Genomic DNA, 26246 nt, shown 5'->3' on the forward strand with positions numbered 1-26246 from the left:
GCACATGCAGTCTCTAATTTTGGCTTTTCGGGAGGCAAACTGTTTGACTCTTCATCTATCTTCTCATCTACCTCAGCACAATCGTTGATTAAAATGGAATCCAGATTTTCTTGATCTGTGATAATTGTTGTGCTTGTACAAATATCAAAATCTATATTTACATAATCTTCAACACCAAAATTTTTGTCTACTAAAACATGTGATCTAAGCTCATTGAAATTCTCTTCAAACAATTCAAAAGGATAATCATCACAATTTATACTTGCAACTTGTATTTCCTTCGAGATATCTGTCTTTCTAAAATATTTCATTATAGTGTTTGTCAATACAGCATCCCATGACTTGATCAACATGCTCATAGCTTCAAGAGTGTTGATATGTAGGGTCATTTTACAAGCATTGATATATTTCATCTTGTCCTTATGACTCCCTGGTCCATTGGCTGAGTTTTGGAGGTTATGATTGGTGGTAAAAAATCTAATTCAATTTCTTTGAGATTGTCAACATTAGGATGAGCTTTGCAGTCATCTATGATTACAGCAACTTTTCTACCCTCAAACTTTGCATCAGACCTTCTAACATAATCTTTAAAGATTTTAGAGTCCATCCAGGATTTATTTTGGGACTTGTACTGACAAGGTAGGCTTTTGACACCTTTAAAACATTGTGTTTTTTCTGTCTTTCCAATTCTAAATCTTTAAAAGCAATATATTTTCTTTGATTGTTAGAACTGTCTTCTTTTGTATAGATGTCATGTTGAAATTTCTACCACACTAGGTTGCAATGTATCCAATTTTTTAATTATATTTTAACAGCATTATTCTGTTTGTTATATTTTGAAAACGTTACATAATGTTACATTTTGAAATGCAATGGAATAGAATCGTTTGACAAAAACTTCGAATAACTGACGGGGATTTTGTCAAGAGTAGTAAAATATCATTTCCAATAATCAAAATTTTGAATAACTGCATGTTCAAATAACTGATGGATATTTGCATGAGTTTGTTAAAGGAAAATTCACGGAGAAGGAAGATTGTTTTGAGTATGCAGGAAACTTGAAAAAGTGCCTGTTTATATAAGCGGGAGTTTACTATATATATATATATATATATATATATATATATATATATATATATATATATATATATATATATATATATATATATATATATATATATATATATATATATATATATATATATATATATATATATATATATATATATATATATATGTATATAAATATATATATATATATATATATGTATATATATATATGTATATTTATATGTTTGTATACATATATATATATACATATATTGTATATACAACTATAAATACAGGTTTAGATAATATCTCTTATGCCACGCTAAAATAGCCTACTGCAGGGTTCAGAACATACATTGACTGTCTTACAGCCTGCTGCTGTAAAGGAGTGCTGCTATATCAACTAAGGGTTTGGCATGGGGCAGCAACCTTTTCTTACGTTATTCTTTGTTTTTTTTCTTCTTTTTCAAGAAAATGCCATATGTTATAAAGGTAGGAAAAACTAGTAACAATTTGTTATCTAAATACGCCATACAAGGCTCAAATTAAGTGATCGCGAATTGCAATATCCTGAAATATTTCTGGTCATTAAATTCTTAGTTTATTAAAAACCGTGAACACTGTTTTAATGAAATAGCCAATTTATCATATTGCAAAAACTAATGAAAAAACAAAACAATAAATTTACTACTGCAAAAACAATAACAGTCAAAACTTATATATTTTTAATTATTGTTTTTTTAAACACCAGGTAATTTAAGGATTATAAATAAATGAAAAAGTTGTAAGAAAAAAATAACTATTACTAAAGTTCCAAAAAATTTGCACGGTAATTCAAAATTATCAACCAATAAAAAATTATGCTAAAGCTATTTGCGCATTGTAAAAAACATTAATATTGATTTTTATTTAGGGGGAAAGTTGAAGGAATTATTTAAAAATTTAAATGTTTTAACTTAGAGATTAATTAATTGATAATAAAAATAATAATAAAAAAGATATATTTTAAGATAAGTTATTAGAGTTTTGTTTAAAATAACTATAAGTAGTTTAAATAAGTTTTTGTTTTTAAACTCCTCTGTCTTTAATTTTGTATATCTGCAAAAGAGTTAAAAGCATATAATTTATAAGAAAATATTGAATAAGATTTAAATAAGATATAAAAGTATTTTATATCTTATTTAATGATTTCTTTTATTTAAAATATTTGATCACCGCTAAGTTCCTTTAGACTGTTTCAATTAGCAGTTGTTTTTTAGTAATTGTATAGTTTTATCTGATGATGCATAAAATGAATTAAAATATTAAAGTTTGAATCCTAATCTTTAACAATAATAATAATAGTAATAATATGGTTTTACAATAAGATTTTATATCATAATTTAAGATCAATATAAATATTTTTTACTGAATAACAGCTATTGAGTTTAGTGATAAAAACAGAGTTAAGGTTTTTAAAAAGCTAAAAATTTAAAGACCAGAAGCATTTCCAGATATCGCAATTCGCGATCACTTAATCCGAGTCCTGTTATAATAGATAAAGTATAAAAAAAAAAACATAATGTTTACTACTAAAAGTTATTATATACAGCCCTGATATTATTCCTTGAGCACTCTTGTTGAAGATATGCATACAATAAAATAAAATTGGGTTATATATATATATATATATATATATATATATACATATATATATATATATATATATATATATATATATATATATATATATATATATATATATATATATATATATTTAATAACCAAGTTTAACAATCATTTATGGTTTCAATGATTTTTAATACTGTCATTTCCTTATTTATATTTACCATTTTAAAAGAACTAAACCAATTTCTTACAACCCAATGTCCTTCCTATCACTAACCTGTTTTGTAAATCAGGATTGTTTAGTTTTTCTGTGATACCACTACTAGGAAGATGTAAACATGATTGATTGCAAAATGATTTAAAGAAAAGATTTAAAGACTTCTGCTATTTTCACTTGTTTTTTAAGTGTAAATTTAGAAATTATTTGATAGAAAATTTTTAAATAATTAGCATGTTTATAGTTATGCAGCAACTTATCTATTATTTAGTGGGGGCAAATACAAAGACATACATTTCATACTTAGATTTATCTATGTATGAAAAATATTTATTTTGAAAAAATAAATTTAGGCTTGTTTCATTATTTTTATTTTTTTTTGTCTGAAGAGAAGTATGCAGATGGCTATTTTAATATGACATCATTAGTGACATTTCATGCACAGCCAAATCCACACTTATATTTGTATATATATACAGTTATTGCCAAAAAGATCTGACAACCTAATATTTATAGCAAAAGCAGTTTTTGACCTGAAGAGTGTATTCATTTATCACAAGAAAACATTCAAATTTAAAAAACTACTTACATGAGCAGGGTTAGGATTATCTACTGTATCAAAAGCTTTTTGTAGACCGAAAAATACATGACATGCAAAGTTTTTATCATCAAGAGAATTTTCTAATTAATTCATTGATTTCAATAAGTGAGTGGGTTGTGGAGTGATTAGCATGATACCCATACTGGTATTTATAAAGGCATTTAAATTTATCCAAGAATGCATAGAGCCTCTTATGTATAGCTTTTTCAAAAAGTTTTGCCTAGTTTAGAACGAAGGGAGATGGGTCAGTAGTTAGACTTATCCATTGTAGATCCTTTTTTAAATATTGGTATAAATTTCACAACTTTGGAAGCATCTGGGAATTAACTATTTTGTGAACTATTTTGAAATGAGTTACTTATAACAACACTGAGAGACTTAGAAATAATATCTCAAATAAGTTTAAATGCTATTAAGAAGGAAGTTTTTTCCAGTTATAAAAGTGGTTTTAATGAGATTAGAGATTTCATTCTTAGTGACAGAATCAATAAAAAACGAATTAGCATTTGGAAACTTGAGATCAAAATTTAATATTGTTTAGGTTTTTACTAAAAAAGATTATATAACAAGATTTTTTACTAAGTTTTAATAGATTGCTGATTCTGTTTCTACAAATTTTAAATTTTAAAAACAGTTCATTTTTAAAATTGTTAGATTTTGCATATTTTTGTTAAAGTACTTGAAGCATCGCCTGGCAGATATAATTTTTTTTGGATGATTCGTTTTACTAGGAATGCTAATTAATTGTGCTATATGATCAGATATTGATATAGTGAGATTGCAAGAGGTTTGGTCAGGTGAATGGAAGTTTATAAATATGTTATCAATAAGTGTCTGTGATTTAGCTGTTATATGTGTTGATAAAATTTTAGCAGGATGTAGAGAAAAGGAGATTAGTGAGTCAAGGTAATTAGAAATAGTATTTGATTCAATATATCTTAGAAGATCCATATCATAGTCTCTAATACTTTTTTTTCAGTATTAACTTTCCTAATAGAGGAGTTAAATAATTAGTAGTGAATTTGTCTTGATTCATAGAGGGATGTTGGTATATGCAGCCATTATTATTTTTATTTTTTTGCGAGGCATTATAGCTTCAACAAAAATAGATTTGAAAGAGCAGATCTTTAGGTCATTACGAACTCGATTACGAATTTAAATTGGAGCTTAGATATAGAAGAGCACCCCCTTTTTTAGCCTCAGTGGGGCAAAGCTCAATGTTAAACCCATTTACAGATATATTATGTTTGTATCGTTTACATATAAATAAGGTTCAGTAATACTTATTGCCACAGGTAATGTTATAAGAGTGCTAATAAAACTACAGAGATCATCAATATTAAATGATAAGGAAAGTTAAGATGAGTTACAATTGATTTTTTTTATTGAAATAGTGTCATAGTATTTACAACTAATTGAACCATGTGAATACTTAAGATCTGAAATTGTATTTCTTGGATTATATGTAGAATCAAGATGATGTATTAAATTAGTACTCTTATTGAATAATGTTCGGTTGAGCTCAAAGTCAGAATAATACTAACAAGTGAATCTAAACTTGATAAACTTAATAATTTTATATATTTGGTATACTTAATTTTATATTAATGATAATCCAAAATAATAAGTAATAACATTTGTTATTACTTATTATTCTGGATTATGTTACTACTTATTATTCTGGATTATGTTATTACTTATTATTTTGATTATGCTCCTACTTTTTTATTTAACAAAAGTTAAAATAAAAAGTAGGAGCAAAAAAAAAAAAAGATCAACAAGCTTTCTCAAATAACAAGTAAATACTTTAAGATAACAAGAAAAAACTTATGTTATTTTTGATATTTTTTGTTTCTCAACTCTTTCGTACTTCTTTCTGCTTATTTGATTCAATCTCTTCTATCAATAAATTTCATTCAATACATATCTTAACGAAGTACGAAAGAGTTGTTCAATAAATTACATTTCACTTTTATCTTTAGAAATCTCTAGAAAAAAGTTTCCAACTTTTGAATAATTGAACTTATTAAGTTTCCAAAATACTTATGATAATGATTACAACTATTTTCCTTTATTATCATATTTATTTTTAAGTTGGTAACTTTTTGGCACTTTAGTAAATGATTTAGAAATGTCACTATTTTCTCATTTTTTACAAGGTTATTAATCTCTATCAATAACCAGATGTTTTGTACCAACGTTTTGTAGATTTTCTTCAGATAAAATCTATTTATAAGTCATATAACTAACACTATTCAACTTTATGCAAAATATAAGATTCTCACTTTTCAGAACATCAAAATATAAGATTCTTACTTTTCATGTCTGCCATTTTAAAAATCCACAACTTTCTAAAGATTACTTAGCGAAATGTCACAAAACCTCAAGTTTAAATTAGTTGTTAAAAACTGTTTTCTATTATTTATAAATAAATTTTAATAAAATATATTAGAGCATTAGCTTGATATAACATAACTATTTGACTTATAGTTTTAGATGGATTAAATATTCTTATATACCAACTACTATACTTGCCATGCACCTCTTTAAGAGTCTAAAACAATGTGCCAAAAACAAGCAATAATGTGTGATTTTTCTAAAATCAACCTTTAATAAAATTCATTTTATAGATTGTTTTGATAGCTATTTTTTTTAACAAAATGATCAGATCCTCCCAACAAGACATTTTTCAATCTCTTTTACTTTTCTTTTTTTTTTTTTTTGCAATTTAGAATACTAATAGAATTCTTTACAAAATTAATTTCCACTTAATTTTAAAATTTGATTGGTCATATTCTATGAATAAAATTTAGTATATTGGTAACACTCTGTCTAAAATTTGATTGCTAACATTCTCTGTTTAAAAATCACCTTCACATAAACTCCCTTTATGTTTACTAAAGTGAAATTAAAAAAAAATTCAATATAACAAATATTGAGTGAATTAAAAATTTTCATTTTTTAAACATTTTTTATAACTTCTCCCCTTTGATATATATATATATATATATATATATATATATATATATATATATATATATATATATATATATATATATATATATATATATATATATATATATATATATATATATATATATATATATTGCTGTCTCATCTTGTGATCTTAGTGTTGATGGTTATCTTCCTTTAATTCGTAAAGACTCCAATAGTCACATGCTTGGCCTGGCCATTTACATTCGTAAGAATTCACCCATTTGTCGTGAAACTAGATTTGAATCCACAGACTATTCTTTCATGTGCTTTCGTTTAGCACCACTTCAATCTATTGCCTTTCTATTTGTTCTATATCGCTCTCCGTCATCTCAAGATTGCACTCTTTTTGATGTTATTTCTGATCATATTGACCAAGCCCTCTCTCTTTATCCATCAGCTAATATAGTTGTTGTCGGTGACTTTAATGCTCACCACTCTGAATGGCTTGACTCTAGTGTCAGTAACTCTGCAGGCATTAAAGCCCTCAACTTTTGCCTTTCTCAATCCCTAACTCAAATAGTCAACTTTCCAACTCCTTTTCATGATCACCTGAATCAATTACCTTCTCTATTAGACTTATGTCTTGTTTCTGATCCTAGTCAGTGCTCAGTTTCTCCACATTCCCCTTTAGGTGCTTCTGATCACAGTTTGATCTCTTTAAAACTAATATCTAATTCTTCTTCACCACCTGAATCCCCCTATTATCGAACCTCTTACAACTACAATAAAGATTCTTTCTGTGATTTTCTTCGTGATGGTCCTTGGGTAGAAATCTTTCGTCTTTCTGTCGACAAATGTGCTTCTTACATAACTTTGTGGATTCAGGCTGGCATTGAATCTATTGTTCCCTCTCAACGATTCCAGGTCAAGCCTCACTCTCCTCCATGGTTTTCCTCATGCTGTGCTGCTGCGATTGCCAATCGAAACTGTTACTTCCATATTTATCAGCAAAACAATTCTCCAGAAAACAGACGTCTGTTTATAACTGCTAGAAACAATTGTAAAAAAGTTTTGTCTTGACTTCATGACTTCTGGAGAATCTTTAATAATATCAATAATAAGGGAAAATCTATAATTCCACCTCTCTTGTATGGTTCAGACTTTGTCACCTTACCTTACTTAAAGTCAAAGCTGAATTGTTTGCTAAAAACTTTTCATCAATATCATCTCTTGATTCCACTAGTTGTGTTCTGCCTGATATTGCCAACAAACAGGTTGATCTATTGCTTGACATTCGTATCACTCAAGCTTCTGTATCTAAAGAGATTTCATGCCTAGACTCTTCTACAGCTTGTGGCCCAGACAACATACCTGTTATTGTCTTGCAGAAGTGTTCTCCGGAGCTGTCGTCTATACTCTCAAAACTATTCAACAAGTGCTTATCAGAGTCTTGTTTTCCAGCCTGCTGGAAAGAGGTATCTGTTATCCCTATCTTCAAAAACTCTGGAGAGCGTTCTGATTCGTCTAACTACCGTCCAATTAGTCTTCTTCCTATCATAAGCAAGGTTTTTGAGTCTTTAATTAACAAACACTTAATTTCTCATCTTGAATCTAATAACTTACTTTCTGACCATCAATATGGATTTCGATCTTCTTGTTCTACAGCTGATTTGCTAACAGTAATAACTGATAGGTTTTATCGTGCATTAGATAAAGGTGGAGAGGTTAAGGTCATCGCTCTTAACATCTCAAAAGCTTTTGATAAAGTTTGGCATGCTGGCCTTCTCCATAAGATTTTTTCTTATGGTGTATCTGGCAACATCTTTAAGATTATTGAATCCTTCCTTTCCAATTGTAGTATAAAAGTTGTTCTCGATGGACAGCACTCTTCTTCTTATTCTGTAACTTCAGGGGTTCCTCAAGGTTCTATCCTTGGCCCTATACTCTTTTTAATTTACATTAATGATCTTCCAGATATTCTCACATCTAAGGTGGCATTGTTTGCTGATGATACCACGATTTATTCTTGTCATGATAAGAAACCAACACTCGCTGATTACTTGGAGGGGGCATTTGAGCTTGAAAAGGATCTTACTTCTGCTACAGCATGGGACTCACAGTGGCTGGTGAACTTTAATTCAGATAAAACTCAATTTTTTTTAGCCAATCATTATCGCAATAAGTTAGATCTTCCTATATTTATGAACGGTGATGTACTCGATGAGTCATCTACTCTTCATCTTCTAGAATTAACTCTTACTTCCAATCTTTCTTGGAAATCATATATCAAATCAGTTGCAAAATTAGCATCTGCTAAGTTGCATCTCTTTATCGAGCTCAACACTTTCTTACTTCGGATTCTGTTCTCTATCTCTATAAATCTGAAATCTGGCCTTGTATGGAATACTGTTGCCATATCTGCGGCGGTTCTTCTAGTGATGCCCTTGCTTTTTTAGACAAGGTGCAAAAACGCATTGCAAACAAAGTTGGACCTGCTCTTGCAGCCAACCTCCAACCATTGTCACATCGTTGTAATGTTGCTTCTCTTTCTCTTTTCTACAAATACTATAATGGGCACTGCTCTAAAGAGCTAATGTCTCTTGTGCCATCTACTAAAATTCATTCTTGTGTTACTCGTCATTCAATTAAGTGTCATCCTTTTTTCTGTGACTGTTCCTAAGTGCTCTAAAAACGCTTATTCGTCTAGTTTTTTTCCTCGAACATCAGCTCTTTGGAATTCGCTTCCTTCATCTTGCTTTCCTGATTCATAAAATTTGCAATCCATTAAGTCGTCTGTCAATTGTTATCTTGCTCTACAATCTTCATCTTTTTTATTTCAGTAACTTCCAACTTTAATTAGTGGCTGCCTGCAGCCTTGTTGGAAGGGAAGATGTTTAAAAAAAAAAAAAAAAATATATATATATATATATATATATATATATATATATATATATATATATATATATAGATATATATATATACATATATATATATATATATATATATATATATATATATATATATATATATATATATATATATATATATATATATATATATAATATATATATATATATATATATATATATGAATTTTTAATTTATAAACATGTATACTGTCTTATGAATTTTAGTAAACAAAATTCATAAGACAGTATTCATGCTTATAAATTGAATAGACAACAATTGCATAGACAGAATCATAGACAACAATGGTGATGCAAATTATTTTTATCTAGAATGCTAAATCATTCTTAGTTTACTGAATTTTCTCATCCCTAAAATTTTACTAGTTACTAGTGAAACTAAACTTAACGCTTAAATAAACAAAACATTATAAAATATAAACCATGTGTGGTTTATATTTTTAAAATTTATTATGTATAAACCATGGTTTATACATAATAAAGTATAATGTATAAACCATGTGTGACATATATATATATATATAAAACTTAAATTGCTAGTTTAGATGAGCACTCTGGCATCACACTGAAATAGCATGCTGCCTGGTGCTTCAGTACATACATCAACTGACAAATAGCCTGACTCCCAGCAGATTGCTGCTACATTGACTGAGGGTTTTGGGGTGAAACAGCAATCTTTTCTTTTCATTATTCTTTGTTTTTTTCTTCTTTTTCTGAAAATGCTATTTGCTATAAAGATAAGCAAAACTAGTGAGCATATGCTCATCTAAATCTGCTAAAGAAGATATATATATATATATATATATATATATATATATATCTATATATATATCTATCTATATATATAGAACAATAGTGAAAATATTTAATAATATACAAACCTGAAATAAAAAAGTTATTTTCTGTTTTCCATCTTTTACGAATAATTTTTATTTCCTCTTCCTTTTCATTTATTAACTTAACTAATCTTCCATTCTCATCGCGCAATTCCTATAATTAACCAAAACTCATAAAACCTGCAATATTAAGCTATTTAGATATCTTAAAATAAAACAATGACTTTATGCTATTATAAAACAATAGAGTTAGTGATGTGACTATAAAACTACTTAAAATCATAAGATATTACAACTGCCCACTCTCTTACACTTATAATTACTACTAATTTTAAAAATCAAATCATTTATTTAGATTTATTTATTACATTCTTCTATCATATCTTCTGTCACATATTCCCTTTTTCAAAAACCTGTCAAAATCTGTTTACTGAATTAGCTTTAATCCCCTAAAAAAGCTACCAACTATATAAATCCCAAACTAACGACTTAGTATTAGAACAAAAGACAAAATACTTTAATAATTCAAAACCTACTCTAAGTTCATTGTTTAGCTCAAAGTCATGGGGTTCTTGAACATATTCTTTACTATGAATCTAAATTAAACATATATTTTTAGTTTTGATTCTATGTTTGACCTATATTATAAAATAAAAATACCATTTTTGAACAATAAAAATAAACTTCTAACCATTTAGTTAAATTTCTGATTGAACACATTGAAATTTGAATCTTCTTTTTTGTTCTATACGATTCTAGTTGTTTCTTGATAATCAGGATCATTAAAATGCTTTTGTTAATCAGGATCATTAATTTAAAATGATTTTAAAACTTATTGTCATTTGCTTGAGAAACTTAAAAAAAAAGAAACTATTAACTAATTATTGCAATCAATTTATTAAAATGAGTTTTAACTATATTTTTAAAATAATACTTTAGGTTAATAAAATGATTAAATAAAGTTCAATTTTTTAGTGAAAAGTATAAAATGTCATAAAAAAATTATTCAAAAATCTAAATGTTTCTAAATAATTTCAATATGCAAAAGTATATATTTTTAAATATTTACTTTAAAAAATGTATTTCAAAAATACAACATATTTTTTATGATTAGCCAAAAGGTATTGTGCCAAATAAAAGCTTTATCTTTTTGTAAAATTTTATAAACACATTTCTTATTGATAATCTTTATCTTTTATTTAAAACAACTAAATTAAAAATTTTTAATGTCTCTTTATGACCTTTTTTCTCAATGAGTGATCTAGTTTCAAACAATTGTAAAAATACAATATGTAGTACAATCCTGCAAACAACCAAAGTACAACACTGAACTTTTTAATATTCTTTACCAGTATATATAAAATTGATTAGACTGTATAAGTTAAAATATACAATATACTCATAAATCTTACATTTTCAGATAAAAGCTAATTTGATAAGTACAATTTTTCTTTAATATGCACGATTCCAGATTAAAACTTAATTTATTCTTAACACAATTTAAAGCTTTGTTTATAATCAATATTATTTACATTTAAAAAAAAGATAGAACTGAGAATAGCTCTAAAAGTTGGTATAAAAACAACACAAACATCTGTGCATGAATCTTAAAACTTTCCCAAAAGTAAAAACTCACTTGATTGCAACTATAAACAAGAACAAGTACAGTTTCAACATTTTATAGGGACTTTAACTTTTTACAAATAAAACATTAAAAATCATCACTACAATATATAACTACTAATATAAGATTCTTTTATATAATATTAGTAATTATATATTATAATGATGATAACTAATGGTTTGTTAGTAAAAAAACTCAAATAAACATAAAATGTTGAAACAGTACTCTTATAATAAGCAACATAACAATATTCTTATAAGAAACATAACAATAGCTTAAAATAATAGATCAAAATTTGCATTAAACAAAATAAAATATGTAAAAATCATAAAATAATTTCTGATCTGATTACAATACTAAAATTAATGTCTAATAATATTTTTGAACTTGAGGAACATTTATTCAGAAATATTATTACTTGAAATTTAAATAAAATGAAACATTGAATCTGAAGATTAATAAAGGAAACTCTAAAAAAATATTTTGAAAAATATAACTAAAAAAACAAATTATTTTGCAGCAAAAAAGTAAGTGTAATTTTAACATATGTTAAAATTATACTTACTACTTTTTATAACTAAATATAGTTTAAAGAACTAATATTTAAACAACTCCATCCCGGTTATTTTTTATTTTTGTTTTTTTATTATTACTTCATTTATATATACTGTTTGAAAGCTCTTGTCATGAATTTTAAATTAATAAAAGTCATTTTCCATAAAGATTTCTAAATTTAACTCTTTTAACATGTTAGTTTTGATACTAGACTTTCTCAATTGCTTCGCAAGCATTTTTCAAAATAATTACTTTATTTTGAATATCATCCACATTGTCTCTTGGTTGCCGTGTTTACGCAAAAAAATGCAGCTTCTTTTTTTTTTTGTTTTTATATTTTTTTATTATTATCGTTTTTTATATTATTGTTTTTTTATTTTATATTATATTATTTTTATTATTATTTTATATTAATTATAATTATTTTTGCCATTAACTTTTCTGCAAAATAAACTTTAATTGCTTTGCAAAGCTTGCAACGTATTTGTAATACTTGCTTGCAAGTTTGTAACCAAGTATTTTCTATAATAATAACCATAATCTGAACGCTACTAATTTTTTTTTTGAAAATAATAAAGACATTACAAAAATAAATTAAACAACTTATAGCTGCTTTTCTGAATAAGAAAAATTCATGGGTTTTTCTGTAAAGGATTAAGGATCAAAATTGGGGTCTTTTTCTGCTCCTATGACGTTACACTATATAGATATAATTCAGTGGCGGATCCAGCATTTTTTGATCTTTGAGATTGCTAACTTCCAGACATGGAGCTAACTCCAAACATTTATATGTTAATACTTATATCAAATAATGAGGGTTTGCAAAAAATTCCGATGGTTAAAGGCTGGGAACAAAAAAGCCCTAAAACTTTTGCAACACCTGCCCCAAACGTGAGAGCAATAAGTTAGGGAAATATTTTTGAACGCTGACAGATAATACTATGAAACTTAAAAATTATCGATGAATATAAGTTTAATTGAGAAAAGTAAAAAAAATATTTTATTAACTTGTTGCTCTCACGTTTGGGGCAGGTGTTGCAAACATTTTGGGGCTTTTTTGTTCCCAGCCTCCAATCATTGCAATTTCTGGCAAACCCTCATTATTTGACATAAGTATAAACATATAAATGTTTGGAGTTAGCTCCATGTCTGGAAGTTAGCTATCTCAAAGATCAAAAAATACTGGATCCGCCACTGTAATTTAATCAAATTAGAAAATATATATTTATGTAAAGAGGGGGGGGGGGGCTGCATCCAAAATTCATATTAAAGTTCAGGTTTATTGTAGTTTAACCACTTTTCTAAAATAATTTATCATACTGATTTTGAATTATATTATTTCAAATTACTTTTTTTTTCATTATAAAAATTTAGCCTTAAAATGAATTTTTTGACAAAACAATCGATAGTTAAATTAAATGAAATCATTACTATTATTAAATATAAGCAAAGTATACTTAGAGTACTCTACAAGTAGAATCCATGTTAAATTTACTTTTTTATTTTATCAATAAAATACGTAATCATAATTCAAGTCAGCGAATTCTATCTATTTAATCACGAAATACTTTGGGATCTTGACTAAATGCTCAAATGTTATGGACCACCTGGAACGAGCAGTTGTTATTGTATGGCCGAGCATTCCTGTTCTAGCAGCGAACATTCCAAAAAAATCCTGCTTTGGCTACTGATAATGTACCAATAACAATAGTCACAGGGCTCGCTCTAGGGCTGGACATTTCTGAAATCTCTCTGGTTTATTAAACAGTTTAAGTTTTTGTGTTGATTAGATATGTGCGTAAAATATTAAACTGTATTAATCTGATAAGTAAACAAAAGATTACGATTTAACATTTGCATTTGATTTTATATTGATCTTATAAAATTGAAATTTTTATGGATCTAAATTTATCTGTTGTAAATATGTTACTAAAGCAATATTTTTAAAATTTATGTTTTACGGAGCCGCAATTTGTCTTTTTATCCGGGGGACGAAAAAGGGCGCTTATAATCATCTCTATATAATAATGTTGAACTTAATAGTAATAGTGCCGACTCGTGCGTTTAAGTGTAAAAGCCAGTACTACTGACAGTAAGTAAGTTTACGAGTCGTATATTTAAGTATCGTGTATGTATAATATAATAATTCTGAAAATTTTGTCATAATTTAATAACTCGCCATAGACGGTATTGAAAACGGCTTAATTAAAAGTTTTTTTCGTTGAGAATTTATTGCTGAAAAGTTGTTACAAAAAGAGTTTAATAGATAGAGTTACCTATCCCCCGTGACCCGTTTTCCGGGTCCTCTTTTGCTTTGTAGATAAATATAGTCTTAATGAGAAGTTGAAATTTTCCTGCAGCCTTAAATTTCCAGCTATGTTGGAGATACTTATGTAAAGCATTTACATGATCAGTTATGTAAATCTGCGCATCTAACGCAGTAAAGAGACTTTTTTTTTTTTCTTTAATTAGGAAGATGATAAATTCAGAATTTTTCTGTAAAACTAATAAACGGGGTAAGAGTTCTAATAAACTCCAAGTGTGCGAAAAAAGTGCGTTTTTTTTGCTCTAAAAGCAATATTTCAATGAATTATTTTTCTACCGTTTACGAAAAAAATATAAAATATCTATATTTTATATTTTTCGATAGAATATAAATAGAGTTAGTATAGAAATAGAGGTTGGTGTGGAATAAATTTACCGAGATCCGTATTTAATGTCAGGACAGCTAGTTTAATTTAATAATCAATTAGATAAAAGATCAAAAATCAACAAAAAGCCTTCGTTAGCCAAGAATAGCAGATTAGGTACAGCATGCGTATGCTACCCTCAGTCGGCATATCTAGTATTGTAAATACTCGGAGTATTGATCACGTATAACATACCGCCGTTGGTACCAGAAAAATACGCATTTAGTTTTAAGTTCCGAATTCAAGTTCAATACCACTTATTTATCAAAAATACGTATTATTTAATATTTGATCAAAATCGGATACGATAGCGTACCCGATCTTGATCAAATATCAACATATAACGGAAAAACGAAAATCTTTGCTTTAAAGCGCATGCTTAAACTGAAATTGTGAAAGCAAAATTTAAATTAAAAAGTTTTCTCTTGAGAAATTTAGCAAGAAGTTTGTCATGAAAAGGAACAGTCAGGAATACATGAAAAGTTGTATGAAGAGATATCGTTCTGCTAAAGCAGTATCGCATATCTCCAATACAGTTACAGTACTTTTTTGTACTAAAAAAGTTACTAAAACTTTATCATCAAAATATTTATTACTACTTTTAAATTTATTTAGTTTTATCAAGTCCTAAATTAATATAATTCAAATATATTATAAATCCTATCATTTCATACCTTGCTTATTTTATTATGTTGATTATTATTTTATTAACATTTCTGTTATGCTATTACCTTTTTTTCGTACTGTTTTAAAAAATTTAGAAAAATAAATTAAAATTTCGAGCCAACACTGACATTTTATTGTTGCTAAACGTTAAATTTTGTTATAGGGATTGCAGTTCTTCTATGTGTTTTTTGCTCTTCTTGCAGTTCTTCTATGTGTGCTCAGTTCTCAGTTTGCAGTTCTTCTATGTGTTTTTTGCTCTTTATTCAATAAGTATTTGATTTAAATTAAATATAGTTATAATTTGATATTTTATTACGAGATATATGTTTTTATATATATATATATATTCATATATATGAATATATATATGAATCTTTTTAGGTTTTTTCATGTTATTTTTAAATTTTTTGTTCGCGCAATTCAAGTTATATATGTTTGTAGTTTGCATATATGTTTATATTATGTTCAAAGTTAAAAAGTTTTTGATAAATATATGTATGTGGTAATTGTGTTATGTAATTGTTTTATAAATGTGTCATTAAAATAGTATAAAATGTATATATTGTGTATATAAATATTATATGAGGTGTTTGTATATGTTATATAAAGTTGAATAAATGTATTGTGTTTTATAGTTATTATGTATGTTTATATTATGTTGTTTCCATGTTTTCAAAGTGTGCGACTTGGCAAACGTGTTGAGCAAGATTTTGCGTAAAGTTGTTATTTATGTTACTAATGTTGTTACATTTGTCTCACCTTAATGTTGGTGTCTATTGTTAAAAGTTATAAGTGGTTTAAAAGCCACTCAAGAAAAGTCATTTTGCCGTATATACATTTTGTTTATATCTCAATTTGAATTTTTAGAACCATGAAGTACAAACATGATTTGTTTTCTAAAAGCTAACATGAAATAACAATATTTAACAACTACTACTCTCTTATCATGACATCTTATCTCTATCATATATATTGATTTTCGATTCATATTTGATTTTTTTCTTTGTATTTACTTATCAATTACAATTTTTCATTTCAGATTTATCTTATCATGGATTTATGCGATATAAAAGAACAAATGTATGTAAATTTTTATGAATTTTTTCTAGGCTTTTCTAAATGTGTTTCTTATTCACATTTTATTTTACAAGCAAGTTCTGCAAGCAAATTTGAGCTGAAAATTTTTTTTAGCTTTTAAGGACAATTGGCGTTATTCTTTGTTTTATTTAGTTTGTTTAAATATAGTAGTTCTAAAAAATAAATGTTTGTTTGTTCTTGGTTTTTTACTTATCTGTTTTCAGATTCTTATAAACTAGGCAACTCAACTAAGCAAGTTTTGTTTTATTTTTTAGTGCTATTGGAAAGAGCTGAAAGTTATTTTTTAGAGTGATTGAAAAGAACTGAAGTGTTTTTTAGTTACTTCACACGGTGTAAGTGATAATGGTTTGAGTAAGTTTACTACTTTGTTTTATTTTATATTGGATTTACTTTATATTTGATATATATTATATTAGATATATATTTTTTGTATTTAACATGAAAAACTGACTGTAATTTGTTGACACGAAAGTTTATAAACTTAAATCTGCCTATATTTCAGTATGTATATATTTATATATATATATATATATATATATATATATATTTATATATATATATATATATTTATATATATATATATATATATATATATATATATATATATATATATATATATATATATATATATATATATAATTACTTTAGAGTAAAATATACTGACTGACATTGCTTCAATATTTTATACAAGATTGTGCATTTATTATTTTTGTTCATTAAGGTAAAAATAATTTTGTGCATTGTAGATTCTTTGTTAATTAAAAATAATTGATGTAAATAAATATTGTTTAATATTTTTGATAAACGACTTATGTATGTAAACATATAAAAAGATATGGATTTCAATAAATCTTAAGTTTAAATAAAGTCTTTGATTAGAAAAGATCACAATTTGTAAGATTCTTTTACGTTCATTTATTCAATTGTAACAATAGTAAGATTACTGGTAATATGATAACAGTGAAATTGAAATAGATAATATTATCAACAAAGTTATTAATGTAAAATTCTAATAGGCAACTTTAAAATAGTTTTTTTTTTTCAAATGAAAAAAAATGAAATTAATCGTTGTTGAAATGTAAGAAATGTAACTCGAAGTGCAGAAAACTTACTTGACAGAATTCAGTGTCAAGCAGTGTTAATGTCTGTTAATTTGACTTTACTTTACACACTTCAGAACAAAGCAAAGTATGAGTTTAACTATTTATAGTAACAATTAACACTTTTAAATCTAATTAATTTTTTTTTTTTTATAATTTCTATCATAATTGTGTTCTTTTTTTCATTTTTTTTTTAGTTTGTCTATCCTTTGTCATCTTTTGATTAGTTAGCTAACTGTTGAAACATGGTTTTAATTTTTGTAAATTTAGTATGATATGAAATTTACTCTATTAATAATTAGTCAACAGTTAGAGAGAAGCTGGAGCTTAATTAAGAAATGCTGGAAATTAGCTTTTAATCAAGGTAAAAATAATTTTGTTTACTGGTAACATAATAAAACCAGTTACTAGTATTTATTCCGTGCTTTTTTACATTTGTTAACATGCTGCTTTGGAAACACTTTCTTTCTCTCTCTCTCTAAGATGAGTGGGAGATTTAATAAAACTTATGTAATTACTGAGCTCTAACGTATTTCTTAATACCACAAATGATAATGAACATTTATAAGAAATATTTTACCAGTTGCTTGCTATTTTATGATATAGTTGCTCAAATTGTTTAACTATAATTGTCCCTTGATTGTTCAAATATTGTAATAAATAAAATCTTTTTAGTCCAAGTATTTAAGTTGATAAAATATCTTATTAAGTTGTGGTGTTGTTTGCCAGCGTTACTATAGTAACAATGTATACATTGTGTTGTCTAGCCTTTTTATAATCTTTTTTATTATTCTGTAGACAGAATATATGAACCTGTCATTTTGAAAAGGACATAAGTCCAAAACTTTTAGCAGTTAGTTTATAAGTTTGAATTAAAAATTTCTGTATGATTTATGTTTTTTTTATAAAAAATAAAAAATACATAAATTATATACGTTCTTTATTTATCTACTTCTATGTTTAATTTCTTTAGCAACCTAGACATTATTTTAATAAAAATCATATTTTTGTTGATTTTGAAAAGTTTTAGTAAATGGACTTGTGCCCTTTTCGAAATGACAGGTTCATATATTTTCTGTTATTATTATCCTAATTCTACTAACAATAAAATGCAAATAGTACTTTTGTAATTAAATTTTTTTTTTAGGTATGTCTTTTTTTAGGTATTTGCAGGCTTTCCTTGACTTTCCTTTTCTGGTACTTGTGTTGTGACAGATTTTAAAAAGAACTCAACTGATGTTAATGCGGTCTTTATGTCGTTACCTATAAGCAATGACGTTGCTGATACGGAGTCAAAGTTAAAATATTTATAGATAAATTTTTATTTAATATTTTAGATAATATATCAAGTTAATAATGTGATTTTATTGTTATTAATGATTTAATAACTCATAACCCGTATTACGGATTGCTTACTGCTAGTCATTATCATTATGTTATGAACTCATATTAGTTAATAAAATTGTGTTGAATATTCTCTGGTTATCGTGTTTTATACGTGTTTAAATGCGAGTTTTATACTCAGTAGGCGTCGTATTGTATACCTGTCTTTATACGCATCTGATGTCTATTTTTAATGCGCGTTAGACACGATAAAATGGCTAAGATATATTCGTAAATAATTTGTATTCTGGAAAGTTTTAAATGCGCATGTAATACCAGGAAAATATCGTATTGAATATTATCTGGTTATCGTATTTTATACGTGTTTACAAGAGTTTCAAATGCGAGTCTGATACCCTGTAGGCGTCCTATTGTATACCTGTCTTTATTCGCATCTAACGCGTATTTCTAATGCGTGTTCGATACGATAAAATGGCTAACATACATACCACATCGATACGTATTTAAACAAGTTTCTAATGCGCATTTACAACTAAAATTGCCGACTTGGGCAGAGAACTGTTTAGCACGTCCAATATTGGAGAAAACCTGATCACGTGCTCTGTGTATTTCATTTGGGCCTACGGGATGCATATTTACATACTCCACAAGGCGATAGCACACATGCGCCCGCGCACGATTTTTCGTACTTTTTTATAAAGAAACATATTTTTAAATTACGTACTATATACTATACTTTATTTACCTTTGTGTTTACATTTGAAGTGTACATTTGAAGTCATGGAGAAGGGCATTAATTACATTCAACTTTTCTTTTAAAATAAACCCTCACGATCTTTGTATAGTTGTGTACTTTAATTAAAAAAATGTTATTCTAATATACTTACGTGTTCTTTGATTACTATACATTTATAAAGCGACACTTCTTTATAAAAAAGTACGAAAAATCGTGCGCGGGCGCATGTGTGCTATCGCCTTGTGGAGTATGTAAATATGCCTACGGGATATGCTCAAGTGTAAATTTACAAGCTGTCAAATTTATCAATGACTTCTATGGTGATGACTAAAGTGCAATCTGTTTAAATTAATTTTTCTTTTTCTATAAGTGAGTTTATATTTTTAAGACCTAAACAAGTTAAAACCGGTTTCAAAAATTAGAAAATAATAACTTAAGTTTTTTTTTTTAGTTTCTTTGTTCAAAACAAGTAAAATTTGTTAAACTGGGGGAGGGGGTCTTAATAAGCCTATGGTAAATTTTCCGAAAATTAATAAACATCAACTTCCGTGTATTAACCAGCTGAATTCGAGTAAAACAGCATCGGAGGAACAGAAGAAAGCATACTTTAGTTATGCAGGTATATGAAAATCAATTTTCAAAACTACATAACCCTATTATTGAAATACACCAATGTGAAAACTATGGGAGGCTAGGATTTGTCTTGATTGGCTACAAAAAAAACCAAAGTATTGGTGATAACTCTCCAAGACTATTTTTGTGAGACTTTTCCCTTTTTTTTTTAAAGCCACTTCACAAAAAAGATAACAAGAGTTTACATGCGTTTAAAGGTCAAAAAATTACTACATTATCTAGACTTGTTAACGCAGCTAATAAATTAAAATATTTTGGGTAATAGGAAAACATCCCGCCGAAATAATCCCCCTCAGAAAAAAAACTACAGCTTTTTTTCTTACAGCGCATAAATAAAAGATATATCAATATTATAGTCGTTTATAATATAAATATTTTAAATATACATATTAAGTCGCACGAAAAACCTTAATTCTTCATTTTTCATAAATCGACTGATAAATAGGTAGAACACGTAAGGAATGTTTTGGCAGGCAATCTATCAATTTCAAAAAAGTATTTTAAAAAAAAAATTTTTTGTGGGGGATTTTTTTCAAGAACCAATATTTTGATGCAGTATAAAGATAAATAAGTTTATCATGATTTCTTAGCAAAGATACTTTTTCTTTAGTTCAAATAATAAGTATTACAGTATAACAAAAAAAAAAATTAAAAACTAAGGTAAGACTGAATTGAAAACTGTGGTTAATTGAATAAAATAACTACAATTAATTAGTTAGCTATCAAAGGTTTTGTGGCATAATTATTGTAATTAATTAGCAGTGTTTAACTAATAAGGTATCAAAGATATCTAATTAGTTCACTAATAGATAATATTATCTACCAGCGATAATGGCATAAAGTATAAATTATGGCATAATAGTATAAAAAATGTTTAAAGGATAGTTAACGTCGTCAACGTTGTGCTTGCTCATAAAAAATGTTCAAGTATTAGGAACTTTACTAATGACTTTAAAATCATTCAGCATAAGATATATACCAGAAACGAGATATTGTTGAGACTTTTTAAAATATAACTCGAAACTCGAAAAGCAGCGTAAATATATATTATAAGTACTAATATTTATAACTTATTGTTGCTATGATAATTTGTTGCAATTTTGAAACACATGTTAATAACATTTTTAAACAGGACACATGTTGATAACAGTTCTTCTATATCTTGTATAAATAAAAAGTTTATAATTAAAAAAATGTATTATAAAAACTTAGTAAAACCTGAAATTTAAATTAAAGACCTTAAAAAAAAAAAAAAAAAATAAACCAAATACTTTTTTTTTTAAACATATTTACAAAAGAAGCCTTCCATAAATACCCGAAAAAATCATAAATTGGAAATAAGTTATAAACTTTAAAAAAAATCCAAAGTTAACATGGGTATATAGAAATATAAAAAAGAAATATAACAAAATATTTATTAAAATTCAACATAAAAATAAAAACACAATCTGAGATAAAAATTTTAAAAAGTACTAAAAATAAACAGACATGACGTCATAACTTCAGTATAAAATTGAACGTGGCTTCCCAACCTCGATATAAAAATGAACATGGCTTTATAATCTCAATATAAAAATGAACATGGCTTCATAACCTCAATATAAAAATGAACTTTTAATAATTCTCTAAATCCAAATCCTTTAATAGTAAAATAAGTTACCCATAAATAATTTTCTTTATCAGTTGTCTGTATAAATAAAATTTAAAACGCATCAAACATTCGTAATCAGCGTTCGATGTTGTAATTAGAATAAAAGCTAAAAGCGACTCCGCCATAATCAATATTAACGATTAGCAATATGCGAAACAATACTTTAAAGACATCAACATTGAATAAAAAACTGATTTCCTTTCTTTTTGATAGATATATCAATAGTGTTTTTTTCTGAAGATACTACTACTTGCATCGACTTTCCTTTAATGTTTAGAGGAAATCTATAAACAACATAAAACAATCAATAACATTAACTGCTGATGCGTTTTTCTATTTCCGATTTTTTCTACTTTATTTCAGTTTTTGTTTTAATTGTACCAGAAGTTTAACAAAACTTATAAATTATAAAGTTATAAATTTTAAAACAGCGAACGAATTTTATAAAAATTATAAAATTTAGCCATTTAGAGCTTTGAATACTCAATCATTTTTAATTCATTACTAATAATAAAAAACCTTTTATAATTTTGAAAGACAATTTTATTTTTAATTCTTATTGTAAAAATTAAAAAAAATAATATACGCTGTTTTATTAAAAAAGATATCAACTTTTCAAATCTTAGTTTACAACACCATCTCATAAATTTTAGTTTTCAACACCATCTCATGAATATGATCACTATAAAATATATTTTTTAAGGTTAAAACAAAAAATTAACTATTTCACTTTTTAAATATGAAAACAATTTATCAAAGTAATTAAAGCACAATTAAAGACATTCGCGCTTCGTCACTAAAATCCATGTGAACGAAATCATGTGAAATAAATTGCAAATAAACGACAATTTTATTTTAGATTCATACATCATACATGCTAAGTTCGGAAAGTCAAACAAAATACTTTGTATTTTTCACTTATACCATTTTCTATCTATTATGTTTTAGAGTATGCTTTCAATAAAAATTATTTATTTAATTCTTTATATATGCATATTTTAAAAAGTAGTTCAACACCGTCGTCATTAAAAATGCTATTAAAAAGTTTTCTCAGACTGCGTAAAAAAGTCAGACAAAATATCGGAGGCGAATTTTTTTATTATTTGAATTGAATAAGATCAAGGCAAGTTCTAAACTCAAAACATTTGTTTGTAGATATAAGAATGCTTTGCCTAAAACTGGGCTGATTAGGGCCTGGGAGCAAAAATACCTTAAAAATTCGTCATCACCCGAGGATTGTTTTTTTCGAAGAAATTAATTATTTTCTTTGATAAGAATTTATAAATACACTGAGGCATATTTGTTTAGACGCATCAAATTTTTTCTCTTTATCTTAATTTTTTTCTATGTATTGTCAACTGATATGCATGCAAGTTATTATCAAAATAATTGTTGTGTCGTGGACTAATAAAAACCATAATAAATTTTTTTTTATGTGTCTTTATTAACATGAGAGTATGTTTGATATACAAAAGCACATTTTTTAATAGGAATATATCTATAGACGCAATCAGGTTAATAACGGTAATTATTGATTTTTAATCACTTTTACACAAATAAATTGATAAATTTTAGTGTAATTTGATCTTTTGCTCTGCCAGTATCATTTTTATTGCATTTTACGAAATGCCTAAAGGAAAGTATTTGACAGATGCCGAAAAAATACAAATTAATTTATATCGTGGCTCAGAAATCTCACAAGCACTTTCTATACGAGAAATAGCATGAAAAATTGGAAGATCTGACCATGTTGTACGAAACTACATTGCAAAAGGTGACAATTATGGTGTAAAAAAAGCAACAAACGGCAACAAAGTATTACCAAATCGGCAAATTAATCGAATTCGCTTCGAAGCAACCAAAAATAAATTGAATGCAACACAAATAAAGGATAAATTATTATTGCCTGTCACCAATAAACATTTTGCACATATTCTACATACAACACCAAATGTAAATTGGAAGAAACTACACCAAAAACTAATGTTAAAAAAACACCATAAAATTGCTAGATTACAGTTTGCTAAAAACCATATGCATTGGACTCATGAGTGACAAAACGTAATATTTTCAGATGAAAATATTAAGTTCAATTTAGATGGTCCGGACTCTTACAGTTGTTATTGGCATGATCTAAGAGGAATAAATGACCCACAAACAAAACGAAATTATGGAGGAGGAAGTTTAATGATTTGGGGTGGATTTTCTTATTCAGGAAAATTGACTCTGTTGTGGTTTACCTAAAAAGAACTCAATAAAGTATACAGAAATGTTAAATGATGTTCTCATAACTTATATGGATGAAAACATGGACGATAATGCCATATTTCAGCAAGATAATGCTGCAATTCACACATCTAGGCATTTTATGAAATGGTTTAAAAACCACAACATCCCGGTTCTCGAATGGCCAGCTTGTAGCCCGGACTTAAATCCAATCGAGAAAGTGTGGGGAATGCTATCAAGAAAAGTTTATGACGCTAAAGCAGCCGGACACCAATTTAAAACTGTTACTGAGTTAAAGTGTAAAATCCTTGAAGCATGGTCCGAGTTGGATCAAACTACACTTCAACGACTAGTGGAGTTAATGAAAGGCAGAATTTTTGAGGTGATCCAATGTAATGGAGGACATACGCATTACTAATTTCCATCTTTTAATGTCAAAAATATGACTGCGTCTATAGATATATTCCAATTAAAAAATGTACTTTTGTATATCAAACATACTCTCATGTTAATAAAGACACATAGAAAAATTTTTTTTGTGATTTTTATTTGCCCACAACACAACAATTATTTTGATAATAACTTGCATGCATATCAGTTGACAATACATAGAAAAAAATCAAGATAAAAAGAAAAAAATTGATGCGTCTAAACGAATATGCCTCAGTGTACATTTAAAGTTTCATAAAAAAATAATTTGGCTAAAGTTATTACCATGTAAATTCTACAAGAGGAAATTCAAAACAAGTGGAGTGTAAATTTTACATGGGTATAATTTTTAAACTTTTGTGAAATTTTAAATCCTCAGAATTCTAAACTCATTAATGAAATTTTAAATCTTCAAATGGATTCTCATCTTGTTTCACATTTTGGCGCTCTAATTTGCGCAATTTTTAGCAAAATATTTTTATATGACATAAGTACAAACATACAAAAGTTTTGAGTTAAGAACTTACCTGGAAGTTTCTAAACTCAAATACTGAAAAATTCTGGATCTACTTTTAAATATCGTCTACGAATATTATTATATCTTTCGTCTTTTTAACTCCCGTTATAACTCTAGAAAATAAAATAAACATACAACCATCTTACTTAGATACAATTTCAACCCGCAATTCTTGCTTAGTAGCATCCTTGTAACATATTGCAATTTTTGTGGCAATTTCGATCAGATTTGAACAATACAATAACAAGTCTCCCTTCTGAACACTTTTATTAGACGTGTCCTAAATAATAGAATAAGCAAAAAAACTGATAATATTATTTAATATTGGTGATAATATTGGTAATATTGAATAATATTTTTTTCAATTATAACGATAAAAACTACCTCTTTTAAATGTAAAGCCATGAAACCATCTTTAAACGGACTTGTTGTAATTTTAACCAAACTATTTATTTCTATTTTATGCGACAAACCTAAAGACTTTTGATTCAGTAAAATGATGTGTGAAGGTGATAAAATTAAAAACTTTGGAATTTCCTAAATAAAGAAAGTATATATCCAAAAAAAAGCTTAGTTTTGATATTATACTTTAAAAAAAAATATTAAACTGAATATTTTTTAAAATGTAACCTTTGCATTAGTTCGATTGACTTTGTTTGCTACATCTGCCACAATAACTATAATTTCACTCGTTTGCTTGCTCTTCATCCTTAACCATTGTGGCATGTTATTTAAACCTATTTTATCACCAGCGAAGGGAACTCCCACACTATCAATATAAAGAAAAAAAAAGAAAAAATGT

General features: G+C 26.7%; 2 protein-coding genes and 1 long non-coding RNA gene across 4 annotated transcripts in view; 1 reads left to right on the forward strand and 2 right to left on the reverse strand.

Annotated features, from left to right (window-relative positions):
• The window catches only part of LOC101234487 (coiled-coil domain-containing protein 13), a 68909-nt gene extending 57858 nt beyond the window's left edge, over nt 1-11051 (reverse strand). The window contains exons 1-3 of one of the 2 annotated variants that reach the window (XM_065810744.1): nt 10867-11051; nt 10712-10771; nt 10221-10329 (exon numbers count right to left, since the gene is read on the reverse strand). In XM_065810744.1, coding sequence (XP_065666816.1) covers nt 10221-10329; nt 10712-10771; nt 10867-10869 — 172 coding nt within the window. In that variant the 5' untranslated portion in view covers nt 10870-11051. The remainder of the gene's footprint in view (nt 1-10220; nt 10330-10711; nt 10772-10866) is intronic. The other variant, XM_065810745.1, reaches the window with a different exon arrangement.
• Nucleotides 11052-17540: 6489 nt separating this feature from the next.
• On the forward strand, nt 17541-19385 carry LOC136087576 (uncharacterized). The gene is made up of 2 exons (XR_010641894.1): nt 17541-18272; nt 19072-19385. It is a non-coding gene; the product is annotated as an uncharacterized LOC136087576 (long non-coding RNA).
• A 2495-nt stretch (nt 19386-21880) lies between these two features.
• LOC100212949 (unconventional myosin-Ia) overlaps nt 21881-26246 on the reverse strand; it is a 68075-nt gene continuing 63709 nt past the window's right edge. The window contains exons 36-39 of the mRNA XM_065810746.1: nt 26075-26213; nt 25829-25981; nt 25591-25724; nt 21881-22556 (exon numbers count right to left, since the gene is read on the reverse strand). Coding sequence (XP_065666818.1) covers nt 22445-22556; nt 25591-25724; nt 25829-25981; nt 26075-26213 — 538 coding nt within the window. The 3' untranslated portion in view covers nt 21881-22444. The remainder of the gene's footprint in view (nt 22557-25590; nt 25725-25828; nt 25982-26074; nt 26214-26246) is intronic.

This window comes from Hydra vulgaris, chromosome 11 (genome assembly GCF_038396675.1).
Source record: "Hydra vulgaris chromosome 11, alternate assembly HydraT2T_AEP".
Taxonomy (NCBI): domain Eukaryota; kingdom Metazoa; phylum Cnidaria; class Hydrozoa; order Anthoathecata; family Hydridae; genus Hydra; species Hydra vulgaris.